We start from the raw sequence: 18,632 nt of genomic DNA, 5'->3' as shown, positions 1-18,632 counted from the left end.
GACCGGCCGGCACTTGTGACGGCACCGTGCATGGCGACGCCGAAGGCGGCGGAGGGCCAAGCAGCCCAGTAATTTCTCTCTCATCATCATCACTCTAAAAGGCATTCCGTCACCTCAGAGTCAAGGGCCAGGTCCTGCGTCACGACAATAGTCCCAGACACTTGCGCAGGTGCTCTGTCCAGTGTCCGTCTCTGGGCCCAGTGTCTAGACTCTGGCTGGTCGTCCGGTTAAACGCCACAGTCAACCGACGACGCTGTATGGCTGCGCCGGCCTGGAAACTGGGGACTGGGCAGGGAGATGCACAGGGAGTCCAAGGCAAAGAAAAGGTTATCGTTGCCATGATGCTTGGGTCGAGTGGAGCACCATCTGAATGAGAATGACCCCAGCAGCCCAGCATGCTGGCTCATGCATGTGAGCGGTTCAAGTGGGCAAATGCATGTATGTACGTATGTATGGCACAATGGCAATGCGTTTCTTGTCCTCGGCAGCTAAGTCTTATATGTTGAAACTTCCATGTCCCAGCAATTCCTGGCAGACTTCTTTTCAATCTGGAGAGCGAGCTCGGCATCATCGAACCTAACTGGGTACCTGGGTAGGTATCTGCACAAGATATACCATCAAATACGAGGAGGCATGCATGTACTTTATACTTCATATGTACGGAGTAGTGCAGCTTGAAATTCGTCCTGCTTCTTGAGCCGCCAACCCCGCCCGAACGTGCCTTCCTCCCCATGGCGGTTCGTCTGCCTCTATCTCCTCCATGATATGCCCGTCTGTGCTGTATCCAGACGTCAACGTCCCTTTCCTCTAAACCAGCAACCAGTGCAGCCTGAATTACCAATCCTCTCATCCGCGAGCCCCAAATGTATGTTACAGAACTCCATCGTACCCGCTGCCAATGGTACGGCGGGCCTGCTGTCATTTTAGTCTGGTATCCTTCAATCCTCGACATCCTCGCAACCTCGCAACCTCGCGCCTCGTTCAATTCTTCAGTGGAGTTCCGTGCCCGCCCCATGCCCCGATGCAGGCCGTTGTTCAATCGAATGCCGCCGTCACAGCAGGTGGCCGCTAATCGAAATCGTGAGCAAGGGTCCCGGCAAGCCAGTGCCAATTTAAGGAGCTGCAGAGGGCCACAGAAACCCGCCGAACAGGTGGGCACGTCTTTGCCACCTCCAGTACAATATTCTCAGTATTCTGGTTACTGGTTACTGACCTAGTTGCAAATCTATCTCAAGTGATTCCTCGGCCGATTGGTGATCGCTGCACCAGCCACCAATCTAGAATCAACTTCTGGTTGCAACTAGCTCTACAGGGTTTTGCCCACACTATATACGCCGGGCCTAAAGCTAAGCTAGTTTCGTAATGACTGAGTGTCATTTAATGATCTTTGGGGGCAGGAGAAGAACAAACGCGAATAATACCAGATCAAGAGTTACAGGTGGGAAACACGAGTCTTTGATTGTCGAGACTAATGCCTCACCGCAACCATCAGACGACCCTCTGATGCAGCTTCCTTTTTCAAGAAGTTGGAACTATCAGCACCCCAGCGGCTTCGTGGGCACTTACACTGCTTACCCCTGCGAAAGAGACGACGCAATGTTATCTGCTGCAGCAGATAAAGACTGTATCCGAACCTGTAGGGTGAAGTCCCCTCCCAAGGAAGAGCACGCTGCCACCACCTGCAATGACCTCGTCCAATTAGCCTCAAACACTATCATCCGGTCACGATAAGAATTCTGACACGTACATGGCCCCATAAACGAACTGACACAGTCTATATTGTTTTGTAACCACTCCTGCTTGTATGCATACATGATCATGCAAAATGCAATTGGAAACTTCCCCGCATCACATGATGCAGAAGACGCCCTGCGAACCTTCGACCTATGGAACTTTTTTTTTTTTTTTTTTTGGATTGAGGAGCAGATACGCTGTAGGCGGAAGCTGTTGGTCTTTATGTGACCACACATCCTCTAGATTTCTCGTAGCTTCCTCTGGTGTTGAACCGATGTCTTCGGTCCGAGGTATGTATTCCCCGGACTCAGCCAGTGGCTTGGCTTGGCCCCCGTGCGCGACAGCATTACGCAATATACATATCATAAAGACTCGCCAGGATAATTAGTTTCCGGGACATATCTACATATTACTCTTTCTTCTTTGCTTTTCTTTTCTATTTATTTTCTTCACTCTTTTTCTTTGTTTAAGAGGAGAGAGAGTTCGAAGCCATGACATCTCCATGGACGACAAGATCCGTCGAATGAATCCTGAAGACCCTTCATACAGCATATCGAGATCAACGACGATTGCTTGGCAAAGGGGCCATGGCCCATTTATGTGGGATACCCTCCACCAAGAACCCCTACTCTTGCCTTTGCATGAGACCTGTCAAATCTGGCACCACGACTTTGACGCTTCAGGAGAGATGTCGTAACAATGTTGGTGAAGTACGACACCTCAACCAATGGCTGAACCGGTTAGTTCAGCCGCCACAGTTACGGCAGTCTGTTGTGTGTCTGTGAACACCGATGCTTTGTCTCTGCACCAGTCCTGATTCGACTATCGAACCTTGGGACCTATGTACGAGAGGCCACCAATTATGTCGTTAGTTTGTCAGGCGATTGGCGTTTTTAACAAGCCGCTCAGCATGCCTTATATCCACCACCCAAATTGCTGCACGCCTGGAGCTAGCCACTATTGCTTTCTGGGCTGATAACCGCGAGTCATCAGTTACACACGAGAGTGATGGAAACATTGAAACTTCAGTATACCAATAGCCGGCGAAAGAAGCGCCCCCAGGATGGGAATCGGAGCACACTCTATACGCCACTCTCCCGGAAAGTGACTGGCTCCAAAACTTCAGCCGGGGCCAAAGGGAACTTGCCGAATGTTGATCCTGCGCCTCGCGACATCTGTCCCGTCTCGGGATAACTCGCCACTTGAAGATAGAAGTGCAGAGTATCCTGATGTCCACATCCAATCTACTACTATACGCTGGGAAGTCTCATATCAGACCTACCTACCAGCAACTCCTGTAGGCCGCTAAAGTACATTGCCTGTTGAGGATAAATCACCACGCCGGAGAGGGGCCGAGGAAGCAGCCGCTTCTCCGGATTATAGAAGCGTAGACCAAGTGGTTCGAAGATGAGGTCTAGATCGCCTCGTTGATGCATGGCCTTTTTGAACGGCCGCGTACGGAGTATCGCACTGGCTCGAATCCACCAGTACCGTGACAACGTTCGCATGCCGTCCTCCCCAACCCAACTAGGTTTCTCATACCCACCTGCCAACAGCTGCGCGGGCGAAGAGAACGAGTAAAGACGGACAAGAAACCAACTGAGCGGGAGCCCGGCCTCTAGACGTCCATCCAAATCGGCGGCGGCGGCATGTGTCGCGTGAGAAGTTTCCTTAAATGAACTTCTTCCGACGGGCATTGCGTGTAGTAACACAGCATGCAAAGGCGCATGACTTTTGACAGGCTGGCAGGTTCCGGTTCAAGCCCGTCACCAAAAAAGTTGGCCGTAACTCCGCTGGCGATGTCCATCTCAGTCACCGAGGAACAGAGAGCCGGAAGAGGAGTGTCCGGGTACAAGGACGGCTTATTGCAGGTCGATAATCTTGATCAAGATGCCTGATGAAAGATTTTTGTTTTCCACGGAGTAGTACTACTAGCACTCCGTACCATGTGCGGAATACTGACCCCGGAGCCAGTCTCCACATCTCCACTGGACAGCTCGCCGGGAGGCTTATTACTTCTAGTGTGCAAATTTGAGGCTGGATGGAAGCGGCAAGTGGTCACATGGCCCAGTCGCGTGCCTCGAGTGACAATGCCGAAACTTCGAACTCGTTTTTTTTTTTTTCAACCTTTCGCAGTACCAACGGGCGTGTGGCGTGTGGGGTGGAGACCCAATGCAAGATTGCCAAGGCGTGGAAACGTGCAGCTGTAAAAGTCGATTCGTTACATTGAGGATTCTTACCAGACAGAAAAAAAGCTGAGACAGCAACCAGTATACGGCTTCATACAATTCCATACCGAGGGCTCAGCATACATTCCAAATAGCATCAGGCTTTTGACCTAGTATTTGGATCCATTCCCAACCCGGCGTCAAGCCGTAAAATCGGGCCAGAAAAAAGGAGAGAGCCTAGCCTACATGCATCAAGTATCACAAGCCAAGGCCGATTGCACCACCGGAATAAAGTGACGGTTTGGCGTACGGGCTAGCCAAGTGCTCGCAATGTAACCTAACAATCGAATTACCAAGGCGCTGGTGTAACATGAATGACTACAACTAACAGGCCCGACAGGTTTCGCTGTCATTTATGACAGAGACGGCTCTAATCCCTGGACGCACTTGCACACTCGGACCGGGGTAACGCGAAGCCTTTGGCGTGCGCTTTGATTGAGGCCAATTGCAGAATTACACAGGGCGTGGCTTGGGATATCCAACAACCGCCGTGAACCACCGAGGTAGTACTCCGTGAACTACCCAGTTATTGAGGAAGCTCCTCCGTTGTCCCCCAGCACGGAGCATGCACCGGGTTTCTCATCTGTAGACGGCCACCGACTTTGGATCCGCTGGTACCAATATATTTCTCGCCAGGTCGGAACGGAGAAGACTAGCTATAGTAAATAGCGTGCTTGCAAAGGAACCGAAGAAATTTGGTCCGGCGCAGTCTTCTGACGAGACCTCGTTACAAATGTGGCAGTTGGGCGACGGGCCTGCATGGCAGCTGAATTCATCATGTCCAATCACAAATCTTCTTCGTAGCTTCAATATATTGCCATGTCCCCTGTCCTTCTGCTTCTATTGCCACGGTTTTGTGGTTCAAAATGTTATTTCACCCTAGCATCTAATCTTTCCTCCGCAATGCATGCATGCGAAGTGCATTGTCCATGCACGAAACGAACCTCCGCCCCTCTCAAAAGGGCCAGCTGTCCTGCCAAACGAAAATGCAAAAGCTGTCGAATATGTAACCACTAAGAATAAAAAAAGTCTCCCAAAAAAAAAAAAAAAAGCGTCGAGTTTTCTTCATCAGCTTTTATGCGCGCATGACAAACCAGAGCGGTTACTGCTGATGTTGTGAAACCTCGAGAAGATGGCATGCTTCCACCATCCCAATGACGTTATCGCCGTCCGTGACACAAACAATGGATTCTGTTACGCAAGAGATATCTTCAGCGTCGTCTCGTCGGGCCGTCCGGATCATGTTGCCCGCTTGGTGGATTGTCGTGTCGGACGACATGACAATCATGTCGTGGCGGGATACGAACATGTTTGGCAACTCCCCAACGGTCTGGTTCATACCAGTGTTGCTAATCTTCCTTATTCTACTGGGCGCCGCAACCTTGTCCTCCATTCTTATCCAGCCGGACTTGGAGCCGAATCCTGCCCGGAGAAGATCAATGCCTGTGGCCTTTGACGACAGTTCGAGTCCTTCAAGTGAAGGGATATCCGCTATTGGGACGCAAATGTGTCCCAGTATCTGGGGCGGTTTCGCGGTCGTCGCCGCTGCGGCACCAATGGCACCCCCTGGGTGATTCTTTGCGAATGCTGCAGACACATTATGGTGAATCTCGTTGGCAACGGTGATTGCTAATGCGTCACCGAGTGCCAGTGCGGCGGTTGTCGATGTCGATGGTGCAGAAACCCCAAAGGATGCCTGCTCGCTTTCAGGGATCGGGGCCGGTAACAGGATAGTCCTCGGACGCCGCTTGATGAATTCGCACGTATCACGGTGAGTATGGGACGTGAGCAGGATGGTTGGCAATGCGTCGTCCAAGTGTGGCAGCATCAGCATCAGTTCCTGTGTCTTTCCGGAGAAGGTGATGAAGAGTAGTGTGTCGTGGGCGTCAATTATACCCAAGTCTCCATGCAATGCCTCGGTTGGATGCAGGAAGACGGCGCGTATATCTAGACTTTGCAACGTGGCGACGAGTTTCTTGCCAATATGGCCAGACTTCCCGACACCAATCACAATGAGCTTTCCGCTGGTCAAAGCTTGGCGTGTAATCACCTGGACAGCTTTGTCAAACCCTTCGCGGGCCGTTGAGTCTGTTTCATACAATTTGGTCAGGGCAGCCAATGCTAGTGCTTCCGTGTTCAAGACGTGTAAGCCGCGGCGGAGACGGCTTTCCTTGGACGGCGATTCCTGAGGGCATTGTTGATAGCCGTTTTGAGCAGACTGCTGTTCATGCTGCCTCTCCCGCTCCTGATCTTCTAGGCTGAATGGTTCTGTTGGATCGACTAGGGCTTGGTCTGATGGCGAGGCACACGGTGTTGGTGGGGATGGCGGTGGAAGAGCTGGTCTTTGTCTTGCGCCAAGTACTATCACGGCACTGGTCTGGATGGGCCGGCGTTCTGCGTGGCAGTTTTCGGTCATGTTGACGGTTTGAGGCGACGGACCCCCGCGTTGGGACGACAGAAAGTGTGGCTGATGGCTTGAGAAACCCCAAACTTCCTGTTCACGCCCGTTCTATGCTCATGTGTTGTCGCAGAAAAGGAAATCCGTACGAGGTTACAACGCTAGGCTAAGCCAAGATATTTGTAAATCGTCAAGTGCGCAAACAATCCTGATCTCTTCTTGTTTCTCAATGCCACCCGCAGACTCAAACCCAGAGCCAACGAGGCTCAAAATGGAGAGCGACTGGTTGGCCTCATTCGGATCCTGTTGCGCCGTGCCGACGGGGTATGTATGTATTGCAAGAAATGGCGCTTACAAATCGACGGTTTGCAGAGCCGCCTCTCTCTCTAGAACAGCGAGTCTGTCGCAACGGAATCGCAGGGAGACGCCGAATTTGAGGGAGTGCCGTGGCAACTCAACATGCAAACTATGCTTGACAGGAAAGAGTTCCAGTCTTCTGTGCACTTCCACGTTGCATCTTTAACTTGACCATGACGGCCCTTGATCTCGGGGTACCGACCGAGTCAATTACGTGTTGAAAAAAAGTGCTTGGCCTGGAGGGTCCTGCGGCCTATCGTGTGCTATGATTGGTCCAAAGCACTCGGAGAGCCGAAAAAAACGATAGTGGCGTCGGCTCGGCCTCACTTTCCATGTGTCTGATAATGCACGTTAAGCCGCTTCTTCATGCGTTTCGAAACTAGCGCGCATCATGGAGAAACAATATTCGAGCGTCATTGACTCGTCCATGGTACCTGCATTGCTGCTGCGGCCTGCTTCGCCTTATGGTCACGATTCCATGGCATGCATGCCCCGACCTGTCCTCAGTTTTGGGGACGACACCATCTGGAAAATGGAAGGGCATCACATAGCAGGAGCCGCTGTGAGGTCGTCGACTGTATCAGCACCCTTGGACCGCACCCGATGCAATCATCGATGGCGTCAGCTCACAAGATTTGGATCGGGCTTGGACCAACTTGGATGTAGCGGCGTCACGCCATCGGTCGGAGGATCTGCCGTGCTTTTTAGTCTACTACGAGTGTTACTGGTGAGCATCGATAACGGGGCAGGCGTGGCTGAGTGGGTGTCAATGTGAAGGAACAGCGTTGATAGACTGTGAACGTCAAGGGAAAAGGTGTGGTGGAAGGGCATTCAAATGATTCAATGCCTCCAGGTGCCCTCTGGATTTTTGAGGAGATGAGGCGGCCAACGTGCCGTTGACCGTGTCAAAATGCCCCTGCCCCCCACGTGCACTCACATTGACCAGGAAGGAGCCATCAATCTCCCTCCTCTTTCCAATTGACTTTTGATTCTACTCCGCAAAGCCATGGAATCAACGAAATTGATGCCTGTGTGGCGCTTGGGCTGAGAAACATCCACCCGGTGGAAGCTTGCACAAGTGAGTAATCTGATTCATCTTTGGTTTGATACCAACCGTTGCCGCCAACTTCTGAATTCCCTTGATCAGCGTGAGCCAGGCGGATATTAGCCGGCATGGGTTACGGTTCGTTTCGATCAATGCCTGATATTTTTTTCCCCAGTCCTAATCGTGAAATAGCTATGGAATGATTGATCATAACCTGAATCCTGTGATAATTCAAAAGGGTCATCAACCAACAGTGGCTATGTATCACTCCACTCACTACCCACAGATTGCTAGAATCCTTATCACAGCACATACCTAATTGACAACAGCATGCTTTATACTCTCGAAACCCAGAACGCGATACCACGTCTCCTATCTTTTATCGTTGTTAGCCATAGCTTCAATGTATCAGCGGCGGTCTCGAATTGCAATCATCCTGATTGATTAACCGGGAGAACCCAAAATCTCATCGTTATTGTTCCGAATGCTATGAAAGCCTCGCGATAGGCTTTGTAGCTCACATCAATCGGTCAAGTGAACCATCTAGGCCAGTGCTGCGTGTAAAGTAGATCTGCCCCGTGACGATAGGTCCTCCCTTCTATCCGAATCCTCTCCCTGGATTTGTTACAATTGCGCTGTTTGAGTCATGCCACTGTTAGACTTAGACACAACGGAGGGCCTCTGCGTCACTGGTTATCTAATCGCCTGCTTTTTGATAACGTTTTCGCCTCTTCTGCCGATGAGATTACTGATGTTAATGCTACAATGATGGTGTCTCCTGGAGAATGCAGCACAAAATTAGAATGCCCGTCAAGTCATGATCAGGAACGGGACTGACGTTGAAAAGGCACCCAACGAACGGAAAGTTCAGTACCCCTGCGAAAGATGCTGTCGTAAAACCAAAGCCCGGGTAATATCCTCTAAACTTCCCGTCCTTGGCCAGCTCCTGCAAGTTCCAACTATGACCTCTGAGACACAGTTAGCAAAACATCTCGCTCATTTCTTTGTAATGGAAAGAAAAAATAAGCATCGTCACCGGAAGACTGGGAATGCCTGGTGATTTAAGCTATTGGCTGCAGCTTCAGATTCTCTCGTCGCGATGAAATAAGTTTGTGTTCCACATACAGAGTACTACGCGTCGGCGTCGTGATGTCCAATCAAGAGTTTATTTCCAGAGGAAAATCAGATAAGCATACGTCTCTGGCTCTATCCCGAGGGACATGTTATGAAATACCTGGCAAATATTGTTTTCCAATCAGTGCTCAATACGGTAAAAGCCCAACCAGGGACGGTTGAACTTTGCTCACTCACATTCGTAGCGGCAGTGCATATATTGGCTGCATGCGGATCTGTCTAGCGCACAATACATCCCTTCAACCGCGCGCAGGTGCCAGTTTTCTAATGAATAAGAATTCTAAATAATTAAAAAAGACTAGATTTAAAGATACTTAAGTCACACAGAATCATTATTATAAAAAAAACTATATATAAAAAGTTATATTTCAATAAAACGTATAAGAAGCTAACCTCACTGCCAAAGAGGTACTCCGTAGTACGGAGTACTACTAGTTGAATCTCGCGGAAAAGTGGACCAGTTACACAACTGGCACCTACGCACGCTTAAAGGGATGCGCGATAATTGAAAGTAGTAATTGTAGTACTCTGTACTCCGTACATACATGTCAATCGCAAATCGCGTCCGCATTTGCAATGGTGCACAAATTTGCCTCGGACACGGAGCACCAGCCACTGGCTCCCGTGGAAAGCTAAGGGGAACTTTTGGTAATATCTCGTTTGCTCAGCATATAGCCACCTGCGTGTAGACATCAAGGGAAGCTTCCCTTCCATTTATTCCTCGGCGGGGACGAATTGCGGGGCATCTGGGGATTTGTGCTGCTGGATCTGGTGTCAGCACGGGTCATGGATCTTACATGCAGTCGGTTTCTTGTTTTCTGTGGCGTTGAAGCTTCACGAGTGACCTTACCTGGATGAAGTGAGATTTTGAGACTGGTAGTGTCGCAGGCGCAAGGGCTTACACTGGTCGGAAACAAACATTTGGAGGACGGTGCCTCTTTGTCCCGTGGAAGACTCCTTGGAGCAGCACCGACGCCAGCAACAACAGCGGGCTATCGCCGTGAGTTTCTTTGCATGGATTTAGAATCCAACCGCCCCTCAAGGTGCATCGCCGGCCTCGTATGCTCAAGTTCCAGGGATTAGAGGAGGGACCCAGCTCAATAAGGCGAGCCCACACACCCGGAGCACCAGACTCGAGTCTTGTATCATCGCTCAGGTGGGCCACGTAAGGTGACATGGAGCCCGTCCGTCAGTGGCTGTTGCCCAACCCATTGGGGTCGTTTCGGGCCATTTCGTGGTCGACACGTCTAGCCTTGTGCCTGACGACGCCTCGGTACAGCCGGGAACGGAAGCGAAACGAGCTAAAAGGTGCGACATGGACGGCCACGTCCATGACAAGCCTCATGACACACGACATACCTAGCTAGAAAATAGCAGGCGCAACCTCCAGACGAAACAGGCTTCCCTCTGTTCTCGAACTTTTCCTCTCCTTCATCTTCTCCCACGCCACTTCTACCTGCCATGCAGCTTGGGTAGTCGACACCTAGGCTCGTGTCGGAGCTTTTTGGAATCTTCTTGATTTCTGCTTCCCTTGCACTTTCGCCAGTACGCGACCGTCGTCGAGTCCCTGTCAGTCCTCTGCTTCCTAGCTCATGATGGCCTCACCCAATCATGGTACAGAGAAATTAGGCGGTCATTGGCCCCCTCCAGCGCCACAGGAGCCGCGTGAGACACCCTCCACTCGACGACGACAGCGGCTCTGTGGTCGAAATTTGATGGTTTTACTTGTCGTGGCGGGTGCTTTCTGTGTTACTCTGTTTCGGGCATCCGGCCTCGCGGCAACCGCAGTACTATCGACATCTGCGGCGTATGCTTCACTCTATGGCGGATCTGACAACGTGGCAAGGCCCGGGAATAAATGGGCGTCAGAAAGCCTACCAAATGGCGACTGGCCCAAAGACCAGTATCTCCTTGGAGTCGGCAAGGCTGATATTACTGGACCAGTAGTTGAAATCAACATGATGGGTTATGCAGATTTTGCTCAGATTGGACGCGGTCTGCGGCAACGACTATATTCGCGAGCTTTTATTGTCGGGGATATGAATAACCCGGAGGACCGCTTCGTCTATCTGGTTCTGGATATCCAATCTGGTGACACCGCTGTTCGATATGGAATCCTTCGGGGGTTAGAAGCACTAGGCTCTCGGTATTCTATGTATGGCCAGGATAATGTTGCTGTTACGGCAACGCACTCCCACTCCGGGCCGGGGGCGTGGTTGAACTACCTGCTGCCTCAAATTCCGAGTATGGGATTTGACCAACAGAGCTACCGGGCAATTGTCGAAGGGTGCATTTTATCCATTCGACGAGCACACGAGAGTCTTGCTCCAGGACACTTAAGCGTGGGTAAAACGAAGATTATGAGTGCAAATATTAATCGCAGTTTGTTTGCCTATCTAGCTAATCCGGAAGAAGAACGGGCCAAATACAACATCAGCTCGGAAGACGACGGGTCCGTTGAAAAGGACATGACCTTGCTCAAGTTCCAGCGAGCTTCGGACAAAAAAAATATCGGAGTGCTCACCTGGTTTCCCACACATGGCACCTCCATGCAAGCCAATAACACCCTTATTACAGGGGATAATAAGGGTCTCGCGGCGGATTTGTTTGAGAAGCAGGTAAAGGGGAATGGACGGGAGGCGGATGGTTTTGTGGCAGGCTTCTCGCAGGCAAATATGGGTGATGCGAGCCCAAATACTTTAGGTGCTTGGTGCGAAGATGGAACTGGCCAGCAGTGCGATTTCAAAACGAGCGCATGTAGTGATGGAAAGAGCAACCGGTGCCGTGCCAGAGGACCAAAGTTCGGAAGGAACGACTACGGAGCTGCGTCATGCTTCGAGATTGCTCGGCTACAACACGAAGGCGCGATAAGCATTTACAATTCTCTGAATGACCAGGCGCCGAATATCCAGGGAACGGGTGTTAAGGCGATCCACAGATTCCACGACATGTCCTTTTATAAGTTTACATTGCCCAACGGATCAGAGGCGCAAACATGCCCGGCAGCGCTTGGGTACGGCTTTGGAGCCGGAACGTGGGACGAGCCTGGTCATTACGATCTTGTGCAACACGCCTCCTCTGCTTCGAATGCGAGGTTCATTTGGAGACTTATTACTTGGCTCCTCAAGTCACCTAGCAAAGAGCAGGTTGCTTGCCAGCACCCCAAGTCCATCATTCTTGACGTCGGCGAGGTCAGTCAGCCATACGCGTGGACTCCCAACGTGGTTGATATCCAGACATTCAGAGTAGGTCAACTTTTTATAATCGTCAGCCCGGGCGAAGCAACAACGATGGCCGGACGACGGTGGAAGGAGGCTGTAGCAAAACAGAGTATCCGGGCATTGCCAAACGAACTAGACGGCCAAGACCCTTTGGTGGTCCTTGGAGCGCCAAGCAACAGCTATACTCATTACATTTCGACACAAGAGGAATATAAGTCAGTACTTCGCCTTAGGCCGCTTTCTGTAAACCCTGCTGACCATGCATAGCATTCAACGCTACGAAGGTGCCTCTACACTCTATGGACCACATACACTTGATGCGTACATAGAGCGCACAGTTGCGTCGATAAAATATCTCCGATCCAACAGTTCAAGTCGTGAGCACCGCGCAAAGAACAAATACCCACCAGACAATAGCGGACGGTCTATCAGCTTCATAATTGGTGTTCTCTTCGATAGGACACCATGGCCCAAGAATTTTGGAGACGTAGTAAATAATGTTGCCAATTCTAGGTACAGAAGGGGCGAGAAAGTCTCGGCGTCCTTCGTCGGAGCCAATCCTCGCAACAATCTGCGCCTTGAACAGACATATGCTGCGGTTGAGTATCGTCCATCAGCAAATTCGCCATGGCAACAAGTTCGAGATGACTCGGACTGGGGACTCAGCTTCTATTGGCGACGGACGAGCAAGATACTCGGCTTAAGCGAAGTTGACATCAAATGGGAAATTGAAAATGATGCCCCTGTAGGGGAATACAGACTACGATACTATGGTGATTCGAAATCGATACGAGGGAAGTTGTCAGCGATTGAAGGAGTGAGCTCTGCATTTAGCGTTGTGTAACAGCATAATATCCTGTGTAGCGGAGACGGAGTTTGGGTCGTCATATTTATGCATTTTTTCCTTGACATATGCAATATGTAACAAGCTTATCTATGCATTCAAGAATGGCGCTGGGAGCATATGCCATGGCCTGCATGCTAAATGGTAGACTACATATACTTGATTGGCTATCGTTTAAAGAAGAAATATAAGAATAATTCATCAATTCAAACACTTGACTCGGGTATTCAGTCAGATATGGGTTCTAGCTGGGTATTAATTCCCGGGCACACACGCCACTGGGGCTGAACCGAAGCTATGTGATTTCTCCCGCACAAGGGCAGCGGGGAATGGACCAATTTAACACTGATTGCAGTTCTCTGAGCAATCCGGACCCTTGACGATCAATAGACCGTCCTTCTCTTGCGACTTCACCTACACAAGTCCCTGGGCGCCCAACTTGGTTAGAGGTGTACGAAAGACTCGCTGATTGCATACGGAATTCTGATTGGAAGGGTCAACTAGTTGCATACCTGGTCATATGAAAGGCAATTACTTACCTAGGTACTCTGTATGGAGTCTGGCATGTTCGTTGCGGTCCTGCAGGTCTCACCTTCCCGTTTTAAATGCTCGCATACGGAGTAAGGTGCTCGAGCACTTGCTCGAGCAACTACCTAGGTAAATAGGTAGATTGGTTGCCCCCTCTCCTCCCACATGCAACTTCTAGCCAATTTAAGCTACCATCTCCCGCACTCGCCTCTTTGTGCAAGGTTCGTCTGCTTAATCTACCAAGTGTTTAAGCTGGACCAAGGGGCGGGCGACAAAGCGAGGAACTAACAGACGTCACGACATTACACACAGGGAACCATGAGGCACCTGTTGTGGCTCGCGCCCCTCGTGGCGCAAGCTTTGGCGATGGCGTCCGCGACACTTAGAGGTGGCCGCGACGTCATGGACGCGCCGAATCAGAAGGGGTTGCTGGATTCGAGAGCGGCCGCTGGATATCCTGATGAGCCATTGCAGTGTTTTGAAGTGACGAATCCCGTCTTGTCTTCTGATGGTATTGTTGATGGTAATGAAATTCTGGATAGCTATCCTGGAAGTGTGCCACCCAAGGCGTGCAAGATCCAGTTGATGGATCACGTTTTTGGGAATAGTTATGGGCAGCCATTTGTTTGTAAGTAGAAGACGCCCGTGATCAGTCCAGTCTTGGTATTCTGATAAATTGGGGTTTGCCTTCACACCAAATGAATACCGGCTGACTTTGTCCCTACTATGTCCAGCCGACTATACGCCGCCTGACGAGACAAAATGTCCCTTTAATAGGGTCATTATGAACTTTACCGTCGTTTCAGAGGGACATCAATTTGATCGTTTGGCCATCATGTGGCTGGGCGATACGGAAGTCTGGCGAACTTCGACCGCAGAGCCCAAAGCTCACCCAGGGATCTCATGGACGTATTGGAAAGACATGACGACATACCTCTCAATATGGAAACGTCCTCAGAAGCTCATATTTGATCTTGGTAATCTTATTAATAGCAACTATACGGGCTCTTTCAACACCACGCTTACAGCCACATTTATACAAGACCAAAACTTGACTGGGCCTGCTGCGCCGCCAGCTGATGAAATTGTGCCTTTTTCAGCTGGGAACGGAGCCTCTGGAAAAGGAAGTGCATTCACTTACCCTGATGAAAAGGCAGAAAAGTCAATCACACTGCCCCGAAACATAAAGCGTGCTGTCTTGTCGATTGCGGCCACTGGCCAATCTGATGAGGAGTTTTGGTGGATAAATGTTCCTGAGGATGCGATCAACAACTGGGAAGGAATGACGCTGCTCGGCAAAAGTTCGTTCCGCGAGGTTCGACTGCGAATTGATGGCCAACTTGCGGGCTTGTCGTGGCCGTATCCAGTCGTCTTTACAGGAGGCATCTCACCTCCTTTACACAGACCCGTGGTTGGGCCGCAGGCTTTCGACCTAAGGGAGCAAGAAATCGACATTACGCCTTGGCTTGGTGTTTTGTGCAACGGAAAAGACCATACGTTTGGCTTGGAGGTGGTTGGTGCAGATGACGCTGTGGTAAACAGATACTGGCTACTTTCTGGCAAAATCTTTCTCTGGCTCGACAAAAAGGATGCCATCACCTCGGGATGCCCGCCAAAAGTGATTGTAAGCAAGTCCAACTACAATCCACACGAATTGGCCGTCCATAATAAGTCTCTTCGGTATGATCAAACGATTTCTCGCACCCTGCAAATCAAGTCCAAGATTAAGCATACCGGCGGCAAAACATTCGATTCCGCCTGGTCTCAGCGCTTCGCCATGCAAAACACGGGCTATATGCTAGAAGCCGGCAATGTTCAACAAGTTAATGCATCGTACGAGGGAGAGGACAGAGCAACGAAAGACTCGGCCTCGTACTACTACGCTGGCTATTCTTACCCAATGCAAGTACGCCTTGTCCAAACAGCACCCGATGACAACTATACCTACACCTTAGACACCAACCTCACTCAAATAATGCAACTTGCCGTCACAGGCAACACAGTCTTCTCCAATGGTTTAGAGCCTTTTCTTGCCCGGATCACCGGCCGAGTATCCGGGTCCGTAATTCAGACGACCAAAAAGGGCAGAGCCTTCTTTTTTAAGAAGAAAGATGGCGGATCCAGTGGTTTTGGAAGCACACGCCAGACTTATAGCTTTGGTGCCAAGACCCTTGCAAACGGGGATGGTATAGGCTTCGCGGATGCTCAGAGTTTGTACTCGCGGGAGGTGATGGTGAATAACGAGACAACGACGTTGGATAACGTGTGGGTATTTGGGAAGGACCTACCAAAAACCAAACCACAGGGACCGCCACAGCAACCAATTGAGAGTAATGAATATGCTGCCAGGTTAATTGGAGGGAAGAGGCCAGGTACGAAGATTGGTATTCAGTGGGCGAAGGAGGCAGTTCTCCATGGTAATGAAAAGGACTAAAGAATGTACATAGATGGTGAAACGGTGTGACAAGTTGGTTAATGTGAGCGACTAACATCTTTAAGCCAGTTCCAGTTGCTATTGATCCAATGTGTAAGTCAACTAGAGCCTGTTGACTTAGTGATTGGTTGTCTACCTATAGGTACTTAAGTAGGTAAGGCCCCCCACATACCAAAACATGGGTATAAAGTTCCTGAGTTGTCGTCTTCAGAATTGCTGGCCAGCCATGTGGAAATTTGACCGGTTGGCCAAACAAAGTCTAATCTCCATCACCATCACCCAGTTGCCCATTGAGAAAAGTGCTTCGCAATAGGTGAACAAAGAGAAGAAAACAAAGTGCCAGGAACCAAGATGCCGAGGAACCAGGGATGGCGTCCGGTTAGTGGTGAGGACGCCACTATGATGATGTGGCGCCGTTGCAGCCACTTTGAACTCGGACATACAGTGGGGAGTACTTTTAAACAGGAACACACTCCATATTAGTACAATGAAGACCCAAGTACCAGTTTTCAGGTACAGAGTATATGATAACTCGTACATTCTACAAGGGAAAAACACGCGAGATTCAACTCCTAGGCAAGTGCTCCCCACATCGGTTGACCACAGTGTGGTGGTTTCTGAGGTTTTTTGCTCAGCCTCTGCTCCTATCCGCTTTCCCCGAACCCCCTATTGTTCCTCCCTCACATCATGGTGTTGCCTTTGTTAAGCCATCTTTGCTCGGCATCTGTATTCTTCGTGGCCTCCCATAAAGGCCGGCAGTTCGACACGGAGGCTGGCACCTCGTGCGGCGTTTGAGGGATCTGTACCGTTGGCACAGCTCCAATCGAACGCCGCTTGTTGGGCTTACCTCGACCCGAGATTTGATCAGCCCTGTGTTGCTGCCTATGCCGCCCGTTTTCGATCCATGATAGTTTGAAACTTTTCTTCCGGCTCTTCAGGATGGCTGCGAGTTTAGGCTTGCGCCGTCTCGGGCTCTGGGCATCTAACCCGACGAGGTTGCGCAGCCGCATGACAGCCCTGTCTCTATGCCTCGTCATCCTATTAATTTGCCCATTGGTACAGTTATACGGCGTCAGCGAAGCCAATTTTTATACCCGATACTGGCCAGTGCATTCTTTGCTAGTCGCCAAGGCTGGCCATCCTCAATCAACTATCAATTCGCCATGCCGAGACTTTCCCAGCGCTGAGGGAATTGTCGTGTCTTTGAAAACGAGGGCCGGGAATGCCTATTCAAGGCTTCCTCTGCACTTTTTGACTCATTTACAATGCCTACCCGATATTTTGGTCTTTTCAGACATGGTGAGTATACTTTGCCTATCTGGCTGTTGGATGAATACACACTACATGCGGGCGCGTATTATGTCTGATGCGTGTTGTGCAGGAACAAGACATTGCTGGTCATCGGGCTCATGATGTGCTTGACCGCGTCGAAAATTATGTCAAGATGCAACATAAAGAATTTCGCTTCTATAAAGACCAAATGGGCTGCTCTGGTCCTCAGGAACAGTGTCAGGACGACCCCATTATGGCGGCAGAGCTGGAAAAGTACATGACCATCAACAGTGTTGCTCGAGCGTGGGAACTTCGACCCGGGCGCGATTGGTATGTCTTCATCGAGGATGACACCTATGTCATCTGGCCCAACCTGATTCACTGGCTGCGCAAAAAGGCACGTCGAAATCGGGACCCGTTTGTGGGAAGTGCCGTCATGCTCAACGGTTATGCCTTTGCGCACGGCAGTAGTGGGTTCGTTCTCTCTGGGCGCTTAATTCGCCGTTGGATGGAGAAATTTCCAGACGTAGCCGAAACGTACGACAAGTTGGCTCACGAAATTCAATATGGCGGCTTGGCCCTTGCAAAAGCCCTGGAAGTGGCCAACGTTGGGGTCAAACAAGCGCACCCAATGTTCAATGGAGAGAATCCAACCACTGCGCCGTTTGGTCATAACCATTGGTGCCAGCCCGTTTTTACTATGGCAACGATGACTTCCCAGAAGATCAGCGATTTGTGGGAATATGAAAAGTCAAGAAACGACTCTGTATGTTGCATCTCACACGGAGTGGCATTCCGCAGAAGCTAATCACTTGATCAGAGCCTCATCCAATACAGACATCTCTATCACCAATTTTTTGAACCATACATGGCCTATTACCGCAAAAACTGGGACAATCTCTCCAGTGGTACCTGCTACATTGGTCCCGATGACCAAGACCGAGTCTCCGATTGGATTAAAAGCCAGCAAAAACCAGAATCGGAAAAAAACATTGTCGAAAAGTACGCCCACAGATCAGCAGCAGCTTGCGCCAAAGTCTGCGAAGCTGAGGGCCTAGATATCGCTGACTCTGACTTCTCGTCACTTCTGACCGAGACGTCACGAGGCAAGTTTGTCCGCGCCAAGTACGAGGAGAAGGCCCAGCGGAACACCTTGTTCAAGTTGAATAGGAGGTGTTTTCAGTGGAAATACGACAACGGCGTGTGCTTTACGTCTCCGACTTTTACTCTAGGAGGGCCTATACAAGAAGCAGAAGAAGGGAAAGACGGGGAGGTAGTGACGAGCGGTTGGTTCGTCAAGGGTATTGCCGACTGGGTTGATGCCATGGGGAACTGTGCGCTGGACTGGATAGAACCAGTTACTCCTCACTAGAGTGAGAACAAGAAGTATCCATCGAGGTTGTACCTGGCGTTGGATTGCTTCATTTTCCATTCTCT

The 18,632-nt window shown here is 50.3% G+C and overlaps 5 protein-coding genes across 5 annotated transcripts; 3 read left to right on the top strand and 2 right to left on the bottom strand.

Moving 5' to 3' along the window:
* Nucleotides 1-2,816: 2,816 nt before the first annotated feature.
* On the bottom strand, nt 2,817-3,431 carry MAA_11112 (nuclear envelope protein; the record flags this gene model as incomplete). The annotated part of the gene is made up of 2 exons (XM_011413078.1): nt 2,817-2,960; nt 3,021-3,431. The coding sequence occupies 2 exons, from the start codon at nt 3,429-3,431 to the stop codon at nt 2,817-2,819; spliced, it is 555 nt and encodes a 184-aa protein (XP_011411380.1).
* A 1,633-nt stretch (nt 3,432-5,064) lies between these two features.
* On the bottom strand, nt 5,065-6,378 carry MAA_02964 (Sugar isomerase (SIS); the record flags this gene model as incomplete). The annotated part of the gene is made up of 1 exon (XM_007820962.1): nt 5,065-6,378. The coding sequence occupies one exon, from the start codon at nt 6,376-6,378 to the stop codon at nt 5,065-5,067; it is 1,314 nt and encodes a 437-aa protein (XP_007819153.1).
* A 4,113-nt stretch (nt 6,379-10,491) lies between these two features.
* Nucleotides 10,492-12,961, top strand: MAA_02963 (neutral ceramidase precursor; the record flags this gene model as incomplete). The annotated part of the gene is made up of 2 exons (XM_007820961.1): nt 10,492-12,332; nt 12,385-12,961. 2 exons carry the CDS (start codon nt 10,492-10,494, stop codon nt 12,959-12,961), a joined length of 2,418 nt encoding a protein of 805 aa, XP_007819152.1.
* An 846-nt stretch (nt 12,962-13,807) lies between these two features.
* Nucleotides 13,808-15,923, top strand: MAA_02962 (Peptide-N4-(N-acetyl-beta-glucosaminyl)asparagine amidase A; the record flags this gene model as incomplete). The annotated part of the gene is made up of 2 exons (XM_007820960.2): nt 13,808-14,117; nt 14,224-15,923. The coding sequence occupies 2 exons, from the start codon at nt 13,808-13,810 to the stop codon at nt 15,921-15,923; spliced, it is 2,010 nt and encodes a 669-aa protein (XP_007819151.2).
* A 1,296-nt stretch (nt 15,924-17,219) lies between these two features.
* MAA_02961 (glycosyltransferase family 31) lies at nt 17,220-18,567 on the top strand (the record flags this gene model as incomplete). Its single annotated transcript, XM_007820959.1, has 3 exons — nt 17,220-17,222; nt 17,305-17,961; nt 18,016-18,567. The coding sequence occupies 3 exons, from the start codon at nt 17,220-17,222 to the stop codon at nt 18,565-18,567; spliced, it is 1,212 nt and encodes a 403-aa protein (XP_007819150.1).
* Nucleotides 18,568-18,632: the final 65 nt, after the last annotated feature.

The sequence above is a fragment of the Metarhizium robertsii genome (genome assembly GCF_000187425.2).
Source record: "Metarhizium robertsii ARSEF 23 chromosome Unknown MAA_Scf_4, whole genome shotgun sequence".
NCBI lineage: Eukaryota > Fungi > Ascomycota > Sordariomycetes > Hypocreales > Clavicipitaceae > Metarhizium > Metarhizium robertsii.
Note: the sequence above shows the minus strand (reverse complement) of the source record. Positions and strands in the feature narration are given on the sequence as shown.